Source organism: Ahaetulla prasina, chromosome 1 (assembly GCF_028640845.1).
Source record: "Ahaetulla prasina isolate Xishuangbanna chromosome 1, ASM2864084v1, whole genome shotgun sequence".
Lineage (NCBI taxonomy): Eukaryota > Metazoa > Chordata > Lepidosauria > Squamata > Colubridae > Ahaetulla > Ahaetulla prasina.
The window spans coordinates 234052558-234070105 of NC_080539.1; the positions used below are offsets into that span (position 1 = coordinate 234052558).

At 37.5% G+C, this 17548-nt stretch overlaps 1 protein-coding gene across 4 annotated transcripts in view; it reads right to left on the minus strand.

The window, feature by feature from the left end:
* Positions 1-3195: 3195 nt before the first annotated feature.
* Positions 3196-17548, minus strand: part of ARHGAP15 (Rho GTPase activating protein 15) — a 494107-nt gene continuing 479754 nt past the window's right edge. For 3 of the 4 annotated variants that reach the window (XM_058193603.1, XM_058193605.1, XM_058193594.1), the window contains one exon: positions 3196-3555. In XM_058193603.1, coding sequence (XP_058049586.1) covers positions 3378-3555 — 178 coding nt within the window. In that variant the 3' untranslated portion in view covers positions 3196-3377. The remainder of the gene's footprint in view (positions 3556-17548) is intronic. The other variant, XM_058193610.1, reaches the window with a different exon arrangement.

Here is a 17548-nt window from a genome sequence, read left to right on the forward strand (position 1 = left end):
TTCTACTGTATCTTCAGTTGGATCTAGCTAAAAGACCTTCCATGACCTGGAGGACTTACAAGCAAAGGAAAATATATTCTAAGGAACCTGATTGAACCTTACTGTATATCACTCTAACTATGCATTTTCTTTCAATGCCATTTCAAAGAATCTGATTCCACTTAACTGAGAATCAGCAGGATTTTCTGAGCACAATCTCATGAGTAACATTCCCTGGGATTGCCATCGTGAGTTTGTGCCATAGTCTTTTAATTTCAATTTTCAATTGTTATCTTCTTCACTTCTTTGTCTTTTATTCTACTATCCCCTGGTATTGCCACATCAATTATCCTCACTTTCTTCTTTTCAACCATAATTATATTCTGGTGTGTTACAAGCCAAGACTCTTATCAGTCTGTATTTAGAACTCGCATAATAGTTTAACCTGCTCATTTTCCACTACTTTTTCAATTTCATGTTCCCACCAATGTTTTTATTGTTTTATATATATGGTAATTTTTACAGATTTTCAGTGAATTATTTTGGCAATTTATGCTATGTTGGTTTTTTTTAAAATAATTGGTTTGTGCAATCTTCTTGCAATCCCTTAGGACTAGCTAACTATCTACCATTTGCTCTGCTTCTTTAAACAATCTGCCTTTTGAATCATTTGATGATTTTTCAATTCTGGCATTGATTGCATCAAGCCTTTAGATTCTTTCTTCTTTTTTGATATTCCAATTGTATGCCATTGCCAGGTTTTATCTTTATCCACTTTTCTCTCAATCTTTTTGTAAAAATTAACCCTGTAATGCTTTTCCATGCCAGGATTCTGTTTGTCCTTTTATTATGTTATTTCAATATTCATGTTTTGTTTTCTGTACATTCCAATAAGTTCCATTTTTTGAGTCGCACCAATGCTTGTTCTTAATTTTACATAATCAGCCAATGCATGCTTCTCTTCTTCAACAGTTTGTTTGACTTAAATCTCTGCCACCATTACTGCAGGACAGATATAATCTATCAAAATCACTACAGGGGTGTGGTGAATAGTCATCCATTTTCTTGTTTTTCAGCTTATTCTTATTATTGGCACTTGTGGATTCTATATATCTTAACTATTAATCCTAAAGCTGGAACTTGCTTAATGAATCAGGAGCTTCCTCATCAAAGTTTGTCCTTGATGATCGCTTCACAGAATAGTGTTAACAACAGACTATAAAATGGTCCTCAGTAACGATGCTGTAATTCCTGAATATTAAATATGACACAAGATGTATCTTTCATATGCAGCAAATGTTGGCATTAATCCTGTGTTTGTTTTTTAATTTCTCAAGAAAACCTGTTCTAATCCTGTATTTTCACGTGCTATTTTTCATTTTATGAACAAATTAAGCAGGCAGAGTCTTTTAGCACACCGGATTAATGTTATTCATTCTCTTTGAACTTGATTAAAAAGCTGTCAAAGGGAAGTCTACGTTTTATTGGTGGAATACTTTTACAAAATATGGTAGGGACGTTATAGCTGAAACCATACATTTTAAAGTAAAACAATTTATTATCCTATTGTTTATCCATGACAACTAAAACTATCAATGTATAAATTGATTCAAGTCTAGCCAAATAATCCTAAAGGCATACACAAAGTTTGTGTTTGAAAGAACTTAATAGACTTCGCTAATAAAACCTCTCAAGGAACATAGTAATAACTGGGGAAAAACCCTATAGTTTTCCATAACTAAGGAAACCATAAAACTTTATAAAGCGATGGCAATTTAAAATGGGCAGTGTGTTACTTTGGGCATTTGAAGTTGTACTTAAAGCACTATTCAGGAATTAATTTCAGTCTAGATGCAGCCTATACAGTAGATTGATTTGGCAGTTCGAATCTCATCAGGCTCAAGGTTGACTTAGCCTTCCATCCTTCCAAGGTGGGTAAAATGAGGACCCAGATTGTTGGGGCCAATATGCTGACTCTATAATCTGCTTAGAGAGCACACTGTAATGTGGTATATAAGTCTAAGTGCTATTGGTATCGATCATTCTGGTAATCCTCCCCTTCCCCAAATGGAGTGGGATACACCAACAAAGGCTGCTAGGCCTCAAAATCCTGACATGGTTACACTAAAGAAGTATTGATACTTCCTACTGTCCTGATGTAAGCTAAAATGTTAGCTCTTACCATATTTTGTTAAGTTCACTTTTAGTACACCAGCACTAGTTCTCTTGGCATCTTTTTTCACGTTTTCATTTCTGGATCTCCTCAGTAAACTAAGAACTACTCCAGCATCAGTAGATAGGAAAAAAAGGCCCATTTGGGACAACCATATGTCACATCTAGAGTCCTGACCACCTTTGAATTCCAGAAATGGTTAGCCATTTGCCAGCTAGATTGCAGGGAAGATACATGGCTGAACATCCAAAACAACCCATCTGAGGTAGGTCATTTTAATTGTTCTTCCAAACTTTGTGGAGTTTGCTTGTGGCATTTGAATGTCATCCAGACCTCAATCAGAAAAGAAGTGGTTTGATCATGTAAAGAACTAATTGCAATGTCCTTCATTTCCAGATCTTGAAATGACAACTATGACATGAAGGCCAGATCTAAATAATTACTTTATGAGTAGTCATCATCAAGGTCAATACATACTTGCCATGGAGGCAATACATTTCTGACTCTTCTCAGATCTTCCCAGAGTACTGAAGTTTATGTCCTCTAATACTTATAGACAATATCAACTTATCAAGAAAATCCAAGAGTTCACAAAGGAATTCCCCTAAGCAGATTCCCTAGCTTGACCCTATAGCCCAACTTCAAAATGGACATTCATATTGTGTAGAGCACAACCCACAACCACGGCCACAGTATAGCAAAGAATCATCACCATTTTAGCTCCTTTGCCTTGTAATCAGGACTGCTGAAGGATGTGAAATTTGGGAAAGTATATCCAAAAAGGACAGTAATCCCACTCTTGCTCAACCAAGTTTTGATAGTACATGCCAGGTCCCCTTGCTCATCTACAAACAGTATTTTGCTACAAATGGGGCTGATATTTATCAATGGTCTCTTGAGGACAAGGCTTCCAACTATCTGACCTGCCAGATCCAGGCATACAAATCAATTTTTGGCTAGAAACAAAGACATGCACAAAGGCAAATGTACTGGCAAGGACTGAGTTGTTCGAAGAGTTAATTCTGAGTATATATAAGCAAATGTTGACAATATATTTTTATTTCAGTGTTTGGAAATGTAAAGACAAAACCATCACTAAGTTTTCACAAAATGAGGCATCTGTCACCAGAAAGAAAAAGAAATATTTCAAAAAGATGTTTACAGAAATGTAAAAATATTAGGTATCAAGACAGATGTGAACACATTCAGCAACATTCCCGGTCTGTCAGTCAGAGCTGAAGATCTTGGTATATTCAGTTAGCATCAGCTCAATCAATTGGTTTTGATACAGCATGTGGATTGCCATGGATCCTGTCTCTTTTTCAGGTCGAAGGAGAGTTGGTCCAAAAACAATTCCTAAACTCTGGGGTGACATAAGATTCATGTTCTCCTTGGCTGCTATCCTATTGGGAAAGAGAGAAAAAAACAGTTAGAAAGAAGGAAAGAAAAGATAATCAAAACATGGATCATGACCATACTGCTATTTTTCCACTGATACTTTAATTACAGCCTGACTTTCTGTTTAAATATTAGAGAGAATTAAATAGAAACAAGAGAAAGGAGGTGTTAATATTTTTGGATCCAAGATGACAGAACTAAGACAAAAATAATTTCTGCTTCACAAGCATCAGAAACTTCCCATATATTCTTTGTTGTTGCTATTCCATCTTTATGTAAAGCTGAGTATGGGTTTTGCAAAATCAGAATTTTTTCTCCCCAAGGTTTTTTTTTCCTTTCCTCTTAGCACTCTAGGAATTACACAAGATGTTTTGTGTGTTGTGATATGCTTTTGTGTAATGTGATATGCTTTTTTAAAGAATTGAAGTGCATTAATGGGTGCCCCAGCCAAAGCTGAGCAAAGGGCTTCCTGACCATAGCCTTACCTATTGATGATGCAGAAGTTGTAGATCTAGGACACAGGTGTCAAACTTGTGGCATCACGTTGCTGTCACGTGATGTAATGTGACACTTTCCCCCTTTGTGGAGCCAGGGTGGGAGTGACCTGCAGGTGATGTATCCGGCCTGCAGGCCACCAGTTTCACACCCCCTATCTAGGAGAATCCCTAGAGCCACCCAAAGCCCTCCAGAGCCAGTGCAGGAGCAAAGACCAAGCCAATGATTTTGGGATCAAGAACAAGTCCTGAACCCTCGCTGACCTGACTGATGACCTCTCCTAACAGTTTCGTAGATCAGATATTAGAAAGTATAATGGAGAGTAAAGTTTTATGGCATTCCATACGCCTATTAGAATAAAATCCAAGATTACGTGCAAAATGTTTCAATCTCTGCATCCTTTAGGCGTTCTGAAGTAGATGAGTCATGAAATGGCAGGTTTAGAGTGGACTGGTTTAAAATGAAGCATTTGTGTTATCCACTGATATGTCATCCTTCATGATGAGGCCATGAAGGATCAACATGTCTGTATCCTCAATGTCTTCTCTTACTTGCTGTGTTGTGGGTTCATAGAAGTGCACCAAAGTTTCTGGGATTTTCCGAACTGCTATTCTTTCAGGTGTAAATCTAGACTTTTCTTTGCTTTCCCCCAACCACCCAATCCCAAGGCTCCCTCAACCTTCTGGGGGCGCACAAAAGGGTACAAATTGAGAAGAATTACATTCTGTTGAAGAATATCCTTTCATCACTCATAAATAACAAATGCATACAAATCTAGAATATACGCCTGATATTTTGGGTATATCTCTCTTACCAGTTTCTCTTGAAACCAGAATATCTAGACTGTGTTGACTTGGCTACTGGCAAAATGCAGTACATTTGGGTAGAATTAGGCATAAATTTTGTTGACATACCTGTCTGCATTAACATCACTACAACATATGCATTGCAAATTGGCAACTGTGAATAATTCTAAATATGGATTATTTGGTCTTGCTTCAGTTCGGTTTTGAGCCAGTGTACACTATTAAGACAGCTGTTGCCTCTTGGTAGAACAGGAAAATGGGTGGTGCATCCATCCTTGTGCCCCTTGATCTCTCAGCCAGCAACCCACCCTCATAATGGGTGAAGACCTAGGTCACACCAAGGGTTCACTTGACTATATTGTTGGGTACAAAATTTAAAACTGCAAATGCTACAAAGAATTGCTTGCATGCAAATGACCTGCTGACTTCCCTTGAAGATATATACAAATGAGGCTTCCTTCTCCTCCAGCTCTTGAAATACATATTTCAGAAATTTCAGTAAATGGCAGAAGATAAATCATCGGTTTCATGTCTTACAAAACATTTGCCAGACCCATTCTTGAATACAGCTCATCTGTCTGGAACCCATACCACATCTCTGACATTAATACAATTGAACGAGTCCAAAAATATTTTACAAGAAGAGTTCTCCGCTCCTCTGAAAACAACAAACTACCTTATTCCACCAGACTTGAAATCCTGAGATTAGAAAACTTAGAACTCTGCCGACTCCGACAAGACCTGTGTTTAACACACAGAATCATCTATTGCAATGTCCTTCCTGTTAAAGACTTATTCAGCTTCAATAGCAATAATACAAGAGCAAACAATAGATTCAAACTTAATGTCAACTGCTTCAATCTTGATTGCAGAAAATATGACTTCAGTAACAGAGTTGTTAATGCTTGGAATACACTACCTGACTCAGTGGTCTCCTCTCCAACTCCTAAAAGCTTTAACCAAAAACTGTCTACCATTGACCTCACCCCATTCCTAAGAGGACTATAAGGGGCGTGCATAAGTGCACAAAAGTGCCTACCGTTCCTGTCCTATTTTTTTCCTTTCAATATATGTTCCTGTATATAATGTTGTGACAAATAAATAAATAAATAAATAAAAGGCCTCTGTCATACCACCGGGCATAGTAATCATGCACAGAGCATGATCTTATGATAGAAGTTTCTCATATTTCAAGTTTGCCATATTCTCTAAACTTAGACACTTAATTTAGTGTTGTTGTTGGGTGGTTTTTTGGTCTAATATAAATAGGGAGCATTATTGAAATACGTTCTAATGCTTGTAACCTTGGTATCTGTTACAAAAAAAACCGAACACGACTCCATATGGCACTCATCAGGGTAATTATTACTTACTTTAAATATTACTTTAAAAAATAGCATCTTTGTAATAAACAACATATTCTCCATAGATTATTTTGTGCAGGAGGCTAATAATAATGCTGATCTACTAATCAGAGTAGAGGTAGACAACTTACCAAACTCTTTTTAGTTTGAGTATGTGTGTATTTGTGAGAGAGGGAGAGACACAGGATTTTATTCCACTTGCCTTTCATATTTCCAATATACAAATGCCAAGGTGTAATTTTCCAGATGTTGCAGCCAACATCCGATCCTAGTGTCTTTTTTCATCAGCAATGGTTTTGGGGGTTGCTTTGGAATTCTAGAAAGGCTTTTTTCCCCCTTCAGTTTAGTGTTAAATACATTTGTCTCTTATCAGTTCCCATTTTGTTGAAATACAGAGCAGGCCTGAAGATGGCATTTAATTTCGTTGTACGAAGTGCAATGACAATAAAGTAAACTAAACTAAACTAATAGATTACCATCAATACAATCAATATTTCAAGACGTTCCGTTGCCAAGTAAGGAGGCTCTCTAATAACGATCATCAGTGTTTTGAACTGTGTCAGGTGGAACACCAGCAGTTGGAATAAAAAGATTGTCCAAGCAATCTTACTATAAACCTTATGAAGAAAAGAAATAATGGATTATGAGGGGCACATCACACAATTTATCCTGCCAATTCTAACTCCTCAGCAGAAGTGTATCCCAAATTTAGATATACTTAAAGCACATCTGTTGACTCAAGGAATAAACCTAAGTAGCATTGATTTTAGTAGGACTGATCTACTTTAAATTTTACTTAGAAACAGTCCACTAAAAATTGACAGACCTGTTTTTAATGTCATTAAATTTTGTAAAAGTGAAGCTTTTTTATTAGGCAAATGAATCATCACAGGAAGGACTTTCTCTTGGTCTAATCTCTTTTATGTGACAAAAATATGACCATTTTTAGAAATTAGTATTTAAGAGGAGAAACCTGAGATAATATTCTCCAAATACATGCCCATCTCCTTTTTTCCCAGGATAGTCCATCATTTTTCCCCATGTTCCACCGCCACCATGGTACAGTATAGTAGCCAGCATTCTGTTTTCATTGAATATACTCAGTACTTCCCATGATGATTTGAAGATTTTCCCCTTCAAAGTATTTAACATTTCCGCAACATTAGATTTTTGTCCATATTTTTTTTTGAGTACAGAAATAATGCACATCCATTTCTCACATTGAAAGATTGTATATCTTAGAATTCTGCACATTTTAAATAGAAAGTTGTCTAGCAGCATTCATTATATTTTCAGCAACCAAAAGAAATTCACTACAATTTCAATTTTAACTTTGACCAGATTGTAACATGTTTTTTAATTAAAATATGGAATCCTTATTTTGAGCAACAATTTATCCTTTGATCAAGTTTTTTTTTGTAAAAAAACAAAAACAAAAAACTACTCTAGGCTCAGAAGAAACTTCTCTAGATGTTTCAAGATAGAAATTAATGATTCCTTGAAAACATGTCAGAATTTATAAACTAAGACTCTTGTTTTGAGAACATCATCCACATGAGAGCCAGTTTGGTCGAGTGGCTTAGGCATCACTCACTAGAAAATGGGACATTGTGAGTTTAAGTTCTGTCTTAGCCATGAAAGTCAGCTGTGTAACCTTGGCCAGTCATTCTCTCACAGGGTTGTGGTTATGGAGAAAATAGGAGCAGGAAGGTGTGTGGCTATGTTCGCAAACTTTGAGTTATTTGTAAAACTAATAAAGGCAGAATACAAAATCAATCAATCAATCAATCAATCAATCAATCAATTCAGACATGACCAAGCAAGCTAGTCATTCCCAACTCTAGGGGGCAGTGCTCATCTCCGTTTGAAAGCCAAAGAGCTAGCGCTGTCTGAAGACGTCTCCGTGGTCATGTGGCCGGCATGACTCAATGCCAAAGGCGCACGGAACACTGTTAGCTTCCTACCAAAGGTGGTCCCTATTTTTCTACTTGCATTTTTTACATGCTTTCGAACTGCTAGGATGGCAGAAGCTGGGACAAGTAACGGAAACTCACCCGTTATGCGGCACTAAGGATTCAAACTGCTGAACTGCTGACCTTTCGATCGACAAGCTAGGCATCTTAGCCACTGAGCCACATTCCTTGTTAGCAAACAATAACTTACACTTTTCATATTAGAAAAGTTTTTATAACCATTCTAATAAAATCACATCTAATACCGCATAAATGGTATGACTCTCCAGTAGTGAAACAGAACGGAAACAGTGTGCTCAGATATGTGATGCCATTTTCCTGTCACACCATTTTCTCTATATACTCATTCAGATATAGGCTCACATCTCCTGCATCTTTCCTGCTTGTTCCAGTTGTCCTCTACCCTCCCCACCTAACAGTCACAGTATATTAGTCTAGTTAATTTTAATGGTGGCCCTTTATGCCTCTCTCTGCAATATTGTTGAGAAGTGATGTGGGAGGAGAATGTACTAGAGCGTAACAAACTGTTGCTGCTGAAGGACAATTGAAGGGAAGGGACAATTGATTGAAGTATACCGGTTATTACCATTACTGCTGGATTAAGAATGCCTGTGAACTTGCACTGAGCTTGATTACTTTGGGCTGCTTGCATATATTATAGTTCCTGGAAACTCATTGAATTGATTTGTTAGAAGTCTCAGGAAAGCAAGCAGTAGAAAAATCTACTCTTCACTTAAGTGTCTTCCTTCCTTCCTTCCTCCCTCCCTCCCTCCCTCCCTCCCTCCCTCCCTTCCTTCCTCCCTCTTTCTTTTTTCCTTCCTTCCTTCCTTCCTTCCTTCCTTCCTTCCTTCCTTCCTTCCTTCCTTCCTTCCTTCCTTCCTTCCTTCCTTCCTTCCTTCCTTCCTTCCTTCCTTCCTTCCTTCCTTCTTTCTTTTTCTCCACTAGAAAACTTACACAGTCTTGCTTACTGGCTGGCTTTGTCCAGCTCCTAAGAAGTTATCTGATAGTGCCTTTTTGGTGTGTGTGTGTGTGTGTAATGATCATTAATTGTCTATTATATTGCATAGTTTAGAATAAATCGTTCATGTATCCTAAAATTACAATGTGCAGTAGAATTTGTCTCACCTTACAATACACCTACTAGATCAGGGTTGTCAAACTCATGTTGTCATGGCGGTGTCACATGATGTATCGGGACTTCCTCCCTTTTCACTAAACCGGGCGTGGGCATGGCCAGCACATGACGCATCCAGCCTGTGGGCCGGGAGTTTGACAGCCCTGTACTAGATCAATCATTGTATAATCTGATTCAGTTTTAAAATCAGTATTTTTTGTTTATGGGAATAAAAATTACTTGCAAAAGTCACCCTCATTCCCACCTCATCCAAACAAGTATAAACAGAGCCATAGTAAAGTTTGTCTGCATGGCCAGATATTCAGACCTTCAATCTTGAGACAAATATGCTCCAGAAAATGAATCTACGTTTCAAATTGTTGGAAGAAATATCCATCTGGGTTCAGTTCCAAGTGGGGACAAAGACACTGGAAACATGGAGACTGCTTGGAAAGATGGTTTAATGGTGGCCAGGATCACATGGCTTGAGATCCTGAACAGAAAAGGGCGAGATCCTGTGCGCTCCCTGGCTTTATGCTTTCTCTGAGCTTTGAATTTCCTGGGGCACAGGAAGAGTACCCTGATTGGCTGTCACACTCCCAGGAGGTGGGGGTCTTAGCTAGCCTTGCTGGCTGATGTAATCTTCCCAGGTGTCATGTGGTGAGTTTCTGTTGCTAGATGGGTCCTATTATGTTGCAGATGATGATGGCCCATTGACAAAGGTGGGGAGAATGAGTTTCTACCTCTGACCCATTGACAAAGGTGGGGGGAAATGAGTGAGCTTAGCTGAGGCTTTAATGACCCATTGACAAAGATGGGGGGGAGTCAGGAAGCTGCTTTGTCTTTAAAACATGTTTCTCCATTTCTCATCCAGGGAAATATATTCTGCCTTTTAAATATTTTCTAAAATATTTCATTCTTCTAGGAGGGGTAGTGCTAAATTTTTACAAAATCTTGCCAACCCAATACCACGTAGAATAGAGAAAAGTATGGACTTTAGACAATCCTAATGAATTGGATCTCCTATCGTTCTAAAGTTACTGTTGATAGTTCAGGCTGCTGGTAGGAGTAAGACTTTGTTTTCTTCATTGGGAATAAACTTGTTATTAATACTTTAACTGTGCCAAATGTACTGGAAAATAACCTGATAATATACACTGCTCTACAAAAACGATATTAAATAAGCAAGTTAATGGAGGCAAAGGCCATTGAAGACCCAAAGAAACTTTAATAATAGTCAGGGACATTCAGAACTTACATGAAAAAGAACACACATGTATCTAATGATCAGTCTGGGTAATCATTCTATTATCTACCCTAAGATTTCTTAATATAACCAATCTTGCATTTATCACTATTTTCAACATATTTGTTTTTTTCTCATTTGCTGGTAGCCTAAAGGGTAAAATGGATGATAAACCAAAATATTGGGAAATGTTATGCAAGGATTCTAAAATTTCAATGGATATGGTGATCTTATTTATTTGTTAATTTTTTCATGCTGCCCATCTCCCTAACCAAAGCGACTCTTCTTGTGAAATGGTGGCCTATAAAAGTATTCAATATGCTTATTTGGTTGATTGGGGAGACCTGCACAGTCCAGTATAGTGAACAGTGAATAGCCTGAATAATGTAGGTGCTGTGTCACCAGTCTCTGCTTTATCAAATATAATGATAGTACCCTGCCTATTTTGGTCCTGGCATGTAGGATGCTGCTTGATGAACAGATCAGTGCTGTTAATTATTGATTAATCTAGGAGTAAGGTAGACCAGTGCCCACCGTACAACACATATGGAGGTTGGCATGGAGCATTAGATTTTACATGTATTTGAATGCACGAGGAAGGTCAATCCAGATCACCTAGCTTGCAATGTAAAGATTTATCTAGAGATTGATTACTAATGGATAAATATTATTTTTATTATTATTATTTGAATTTTTATACCGCCCTTCTCCAAAGACTCAGGGCGGTGTACAGCACAAATAAAACATAGATACCAAAACACTTAAAATCCAATATTAGTTAAAAATCTAATTCAATATGCTGAGTTATTAAAATAAATATGTAAAAATTCTAAAAATTTCTAAAAACCCCACTAAAACCCTCAATAAAATCGTTAGGACAGCCCTGCTTGGTGAAAAAAGAACGTTTTGAGCTCGCGCCTAAAGGTCCGAAGATCAGGGGGAAGATGTAGCCCCACAGGTAGTTCATTCCAGAGGGCCGGAGCCCCCACAGAGAATGCTCTTCCCCTGGGGGCCGCCAGCCGACATTGTTTGGCCAACGGCACCCTAAGGAGGCCCTCTCTGTGAGAGCGCACCGGACGATGGGAGGCTGTAGATGGCAGCAGGCGGTCCCGTAAATATTCTTGAAATGATTTATCTTGGATGATAAAGGTGAGGTTAGGTATTAGGTAAGACTTTATTCATTACTCTGATAACATGCATCTATTCAATTTATTATCTGAACTGTTAAACAGTTGAAAAATAGCAATGGCCTCTATTGACTAACTAAAGGATGTGTCTTCTGGATCCACCTTTGGCACCTCAGAGGGAATAATGTGATTGTTGGAGTGATTCCAAGTGTTCAGCAGAAGGGGCTGGATTTCAACCATCCAGGTGTGGAACCATAGCATACATGGCTACATGTTTGTACAAGTAGGGAAAGCAATATTTTCCTTTCTCCTTATGATCAACTCCTTTCCCTGTAACAAGTCAAATGTGGTTCACTAAGACTCAAGAAATGATTTGAAGGGAGAAAAGTAAAAAAAAAAAAGTACATAAGTCAAGCGAAGTGTGTTTCAAATGCTGCTTCCTCCCAGTATGCAAACACCACCTATTTGTTTCCTCCACTGTTTGATTTGTTATTCAGAACGGTCTCATTTGTCGCCAGAAGCCTAGATCATTAACTGGTTTTACCTCCTTTGACCACAGAGTCATAACGCTTATTTATTCTTGACTTTTGTCGTTATTTTCAACACAGTGAATGGCAGAGATTGTGCGGCACTGAAAATCCCTGCCTCCCAGGAGGCAACTGATACTTCTCCCTGAATTCAGTCTTAAGTTTTCAAGTTTTCTTTCATTCTTTTAATTCCAGACTGCCTGAAGGCACATTTTCTCACAACATTAGAAATAAAAAGCACAATCTCGCTTTGAATCAAAAACGGCAAACCCAGAAGGCTTTATCATCAGCACAGCACATCCAAAAATGTCTTTGTAAAAATAAATCAAATTATATGAGTTAATTGATTCCAGGGAACATCAGCAACTGCAGGTGGAAAATGAATAACAGGATGTTTATTAATGAAAGGCTATTAATCAAAATTGACAATACCGATCCTTGTTTCTTTAATTTCAATGCTACCTGCAGTGGACATGGAGATATTTGCTTCCTTTTTAACTACCGATTTCTAAGAAAAAGAAATATCCACTCTTGGGGCCTCAGATGAAAACGGAATGCTGTTTATTTAAACACTGAAAGACTATTCCAAATCCAGTCTGACTGGCTATCTAGCAAAAATGCCAGGGGTAATTAATCAACATTTAATTTTAGGCCATCGAATAATGAAAGATGAAACTGGTGCTGTTTTGTGTCATTTTCTTTCAAACTTCATTTCACAAGAGACAGGTGGATGGTGGTCATATCAAAGTCGGTAAATACCTATTGGGAAAATAGTTTGGGGATACACACTAAAACTGATTTACACGAAGGGTATCTTTTCCCTTTTTATTGCCTTATCAGCTGCTGAATCGGAAAAGACTGGGACTAGAGAAGAATGCTGTGTGTATGCTTTACCTGAGCAAGCTGAAATATCAGTTCATAACTCGCATTACTGATAAAGGAGAATATTCATAGCTGAGGGTTGAAATGAGGGGTTCTTGGTGCTCTCTGAGCTTGGTTGTTTTCTCGCAGACATTTGATTCCTCAACTAGGTAAGGAAGGAAGGACTCACTGGAGAAGAGCCTAATGCTGGGAACAATTGAGGGCAAAAGAAGAAGGGGACGACAGAGAATGAGGTGGCTGGATGGAGTCACTGAAGCAGTAGGCATGAGTTTAAATGGACTCCAGAGGATGGTAGAGGACAGGAAGGCCTGGAGGAACGTTGTCCATGGGGTCACAATGGGTCAGACATGACTTTGCAACTAGTAACAAAAAGTGCTGCTGATGTTACCTAGTTTGAGTAATGAAATTTGGATTCTTTTGGACACCTTGGTAGCAGGTCTAGCTTTGCAATTACTGGTACAAACCAGCTCCCTGTATCTGTTCTGATCTAAAGTAAGCTGTAAAGTAAGCAACTGTAGAAATATGGCAATTCATCTTTGTAAATTATATTTTAAGCTATCATATGCCAGACTGTTTGGGAATCATTAGATTTGTATGGTTCTAATCAACTCATGCCAATTTTCTATATAACCCTTCTGATTTTTTCTCATAAATTAATTTATATATTGTCTTTTTTGTAATAGATTTTGGGAACTTAAAAGAGGCAGGTTCTTTTAACATAGGGTAAAAGAAGCTAAAAATTTATATTTTGGCCTGGACCATTTTAGATCGGGGTCTCCAACCTTGGCAACTTTAAGACTTGTGGACTTGAAGTCCCAGAATTCCTCAGCAAAGCTGGCTGAGGAATTCGGGGACTTGAAGTCCACAAGTCTTAAAGTTGCCAAGGTTGGAGACCCCTGTTCTAGATTGAACCAAGATCTGAATGTAGTCTCCTTGGATGTGAGATATTCATTCTTTCTCCCAGTGGGTGGGGGAGGTGGTGGGGCTTTAAACAGAATGTTAAATTCTACTAACTTATTGGTTCCTTTTACCTAATAGGTTAAGGTAAGTTTGTTGTACTGAGTGAGTGGAATTAACAGGGAAGTAGCATTATTCAACCAATTTAGCTACTTGGCCCTCCTATTACAATATGTATCTTCTGGATCAAAGTGCATGCAGATTTGAGGAAGTTCTGGACTGGATCTATTAAGTTAAGCATATTATCAGTGGTGAAATCTAAAAAAAAATTCCTACCAGTTCTGTGGGCATGGCTTGATGGGCGTGGCTTGGGGGGGTGTCATGTGACTGGATGGGCATGGCTATGGAGTCATGTGACTGGGGGGGTGTCAAAAGACAGAAATTCACTTTAACAATGTCCTGCTGGAGCAGGGGGTTGGACTAGATGACCTCCAGGTCCCTTCCAGCCCTGGATTGATTGCTGTGTTCTTTCAAGGTATCCTCTGAAGCTGCATGTAGTGCCAGGTTTGTGGTCCTTCCTTCCTCTCCTTTTTCCCTCCCTTCCTCCCTTCCTCCCTCCCTCTTTCTTTCTTTCTTTCTTTCTTTCTTTCTTTTTTCTCTCTTTCTCTCTCTCTCTCTCTCTTTCTTTCTTTTCACAGCACTCCCCCACCCCTGTTTTTGGCCTAGCAGGCTTCAGGGAAGTCTCCTGGGAGCAAAAATGGACTTCTCCCACTAGGTAATAAAAAATGCTTTAAAAAGTAAAAAAAAAAGTTCCAAGGATTGCACGGCACAGCTGATTGTCACAGCTGATTGTCGGAACCTTTTTTTTTTTTTACTTTTTAAAACCATTTTTTCACTACCTATTGCCCAAATGGGTAGCAAAAAAATGCTAATTTTTTTTAAAAAAAAGTTCAGGTGATCAGCTGTGCCGCGCCATCTTTGGAACTTTTTTTAAAAACTTTTTAAAGCATTTTTACTACCAGTTCGGTGAACCAGTCGTATTTGTTGCTACAGGTTCAGGAGATTGGCCCAAATCAGTAGCATTTCAACCCTGGAGTTAATGAAATACTATTGTACTTGCGCCCAGATTCCAATAAGTATATTTTGCAAAGAAATTACTATCCATCAAGCCATTTCAGAAGTTCAGGTTTAGGTGGTAGGTCATTTGAAATAAACAGACAATAATCAGATCTTTTTCTCTTCCTTTAATTTCACAATTCATTAAAGGGTCTCCTTGGATTGGGTGCAGACATATGTCACATTGTCAATTATATTACCACCACCCATTGAAAGAGGGATTCCAGGAAAAAAAAACCTGAGAAAACTCTAGAAAACTGACAAGAATAAATGTAGCTTTTAAGAAATGCTGTAAAAGTGACAGATTAAAGAGGGAGTGTAATTAATAGTGAACAGATAACAAATACTTAGGAACTTCTCAATGCTCCATGGGCTAATGAAAAACATCATATCCATATATATGGCATCTTCACCTCCTTTGGACACTGATGGGTGCTCTTCATATTGTTCTTTGAAGATACAACATGAGATGTATGAGTCACTGTCTCCAAGTAAAACAGTTTTTGAACTGTTTAATCTCAGGCATTTCATAATCAATTCCAATTTGCCAATTGTTCTTATCTGAGCAAAAGGCCCCTAGTATTTCATGGACTGTCTTAGAGATACTTTGAGGGGCTAAGTAATTTTTGTAAAACTGCCACAAATTCAGTGTTAGGCTGTTTTATCCCATCCCTCTTTGATTTTCCTTCTCACTTCATAAATCTCTGTCTGCATCTGGAATGGAGGAAAAATTTCATTTTAAAAATTAACTTAATCTGTTTTCCCTAGACAACAAAAATGTGACTTGGATCGGTTATCCATCAAATTTTGCACTTTGCCCAAATGTCGTATTCTGGGCTTAAACATGCATTCGAAAATGCATAATCAAAAATAGAATATGATTAGGAAAGAGAAAATATGTTCTGAATTTTGTATTGGATGGCAACCCTATGTTGCAAAATGTGTGCCTAAATTTACATAGAATTAAACATATATGCAAATTAATATGGAAACTAGACAAAGTGGATTCATGGAGTTAGGAATGAACACATGCAAACACATGAAAATAATGCAACTTACTGGTTGGTATCTGTATTTGTGCACGTGTGCCTCTGCATTGATAGATGATAAAGATAGATAGATAGATAGATAGATAGATAGATAGATAGATAGATAGATAGATAGATAGATAGATAGATAGATGATAAATAGAGATAGAGGATGGATTGATGGATCGATTGATTCAGCCTTCCTTCATCCATGCACAGTGATTTGCTCTGTCCTTACTTGATCTATTCATCCCTGCAATATTACTCCATCCTTTCTTTAGTTTTTCTGTTCCTCAAGGTTTTAACTCTCTCATCTCCCCTTGCCTTTGTCCTTCTCTCCATACTCAAGTTCTCTTTCAATTTATTTGGCCTGTTTATGCATTTCCCTTTAGTTTGTCATGGATTTATTTCAATAGGTCATTGATTGAGTTTTGTTGGCTTACTTCTTTTATTATAATTTTTGGGTTGCTTTTTTTTTAAAAAAATATCTGCCATCTGTTTCCTTTTTTTTTATGGTGCAGAAAAGATCACTTTGCTGTTGTATTATTATTATTATTTTCCAAGTTTTTGTTTTGAAATGTTAGCTGAATGGACTGGATAATGTTTGTAGTCAGAAAGGATGGATGGATGCTGAATAATTAAATGTTTAAAGGATCCTTTTCTGTCTTTTAGGTGTAGTGTCAGAAAAAAAACTCATTAGAACTGAGAAAACTGTAAACAAAAAATTTCAAGGTCTTTACTGTTTTCCAAGATAGGCAAAAGTGCATGTATAAATCAAAATAGCCTATATACTGCATGAAGAGATATTTTATAGAATCACAGAAAAGAGAAAACAGATATATGCACTTAATTTCAGTGCAAATGGGGGGGAATAGTCACTTGAAATAGAGAAAAGATTTTAATTAGCATAGGGGGCCTGGGTATGAGATAGAGTCTGTCCCCTTATTGTGCAAATGGTGCTTTTTTTCACATGCTCTTTTCATTTTCATTTCTTTGTATCATGTATATTTTTATCTATTTTACTGTAAGACACTCAGAGACACCTAAATGAGATAGATGACCATGTATATTGAAGAAAGAAAGAAAGAAAGAAAGAAAGAAAGAAAGAAAGAAAGAAAGAAAGAAAGAAAGAAAGAAAGATGAGCATTGGTCATCTTTTAGTGAAAAGGTACATAACAGAAAAGGGGAGAAAAAAGTAGCCCAACAAGTCTTTCAATCAGTATATTAATTCTAATATTCACAGCATAAAGCTAGAGAAATATTACAGACGGGAAAATCACTTTTGCTAAAAACAACTATTAAAGAATGAGATGTATAGAAAGAGAGATTATTGCATATAGATTGGAAGGTAAAGAAACAAAAAAAAATGTACTGAGGTGCGGCAGTTTTCACTGCCATATTCTCAATCCAACCTACTTCATAG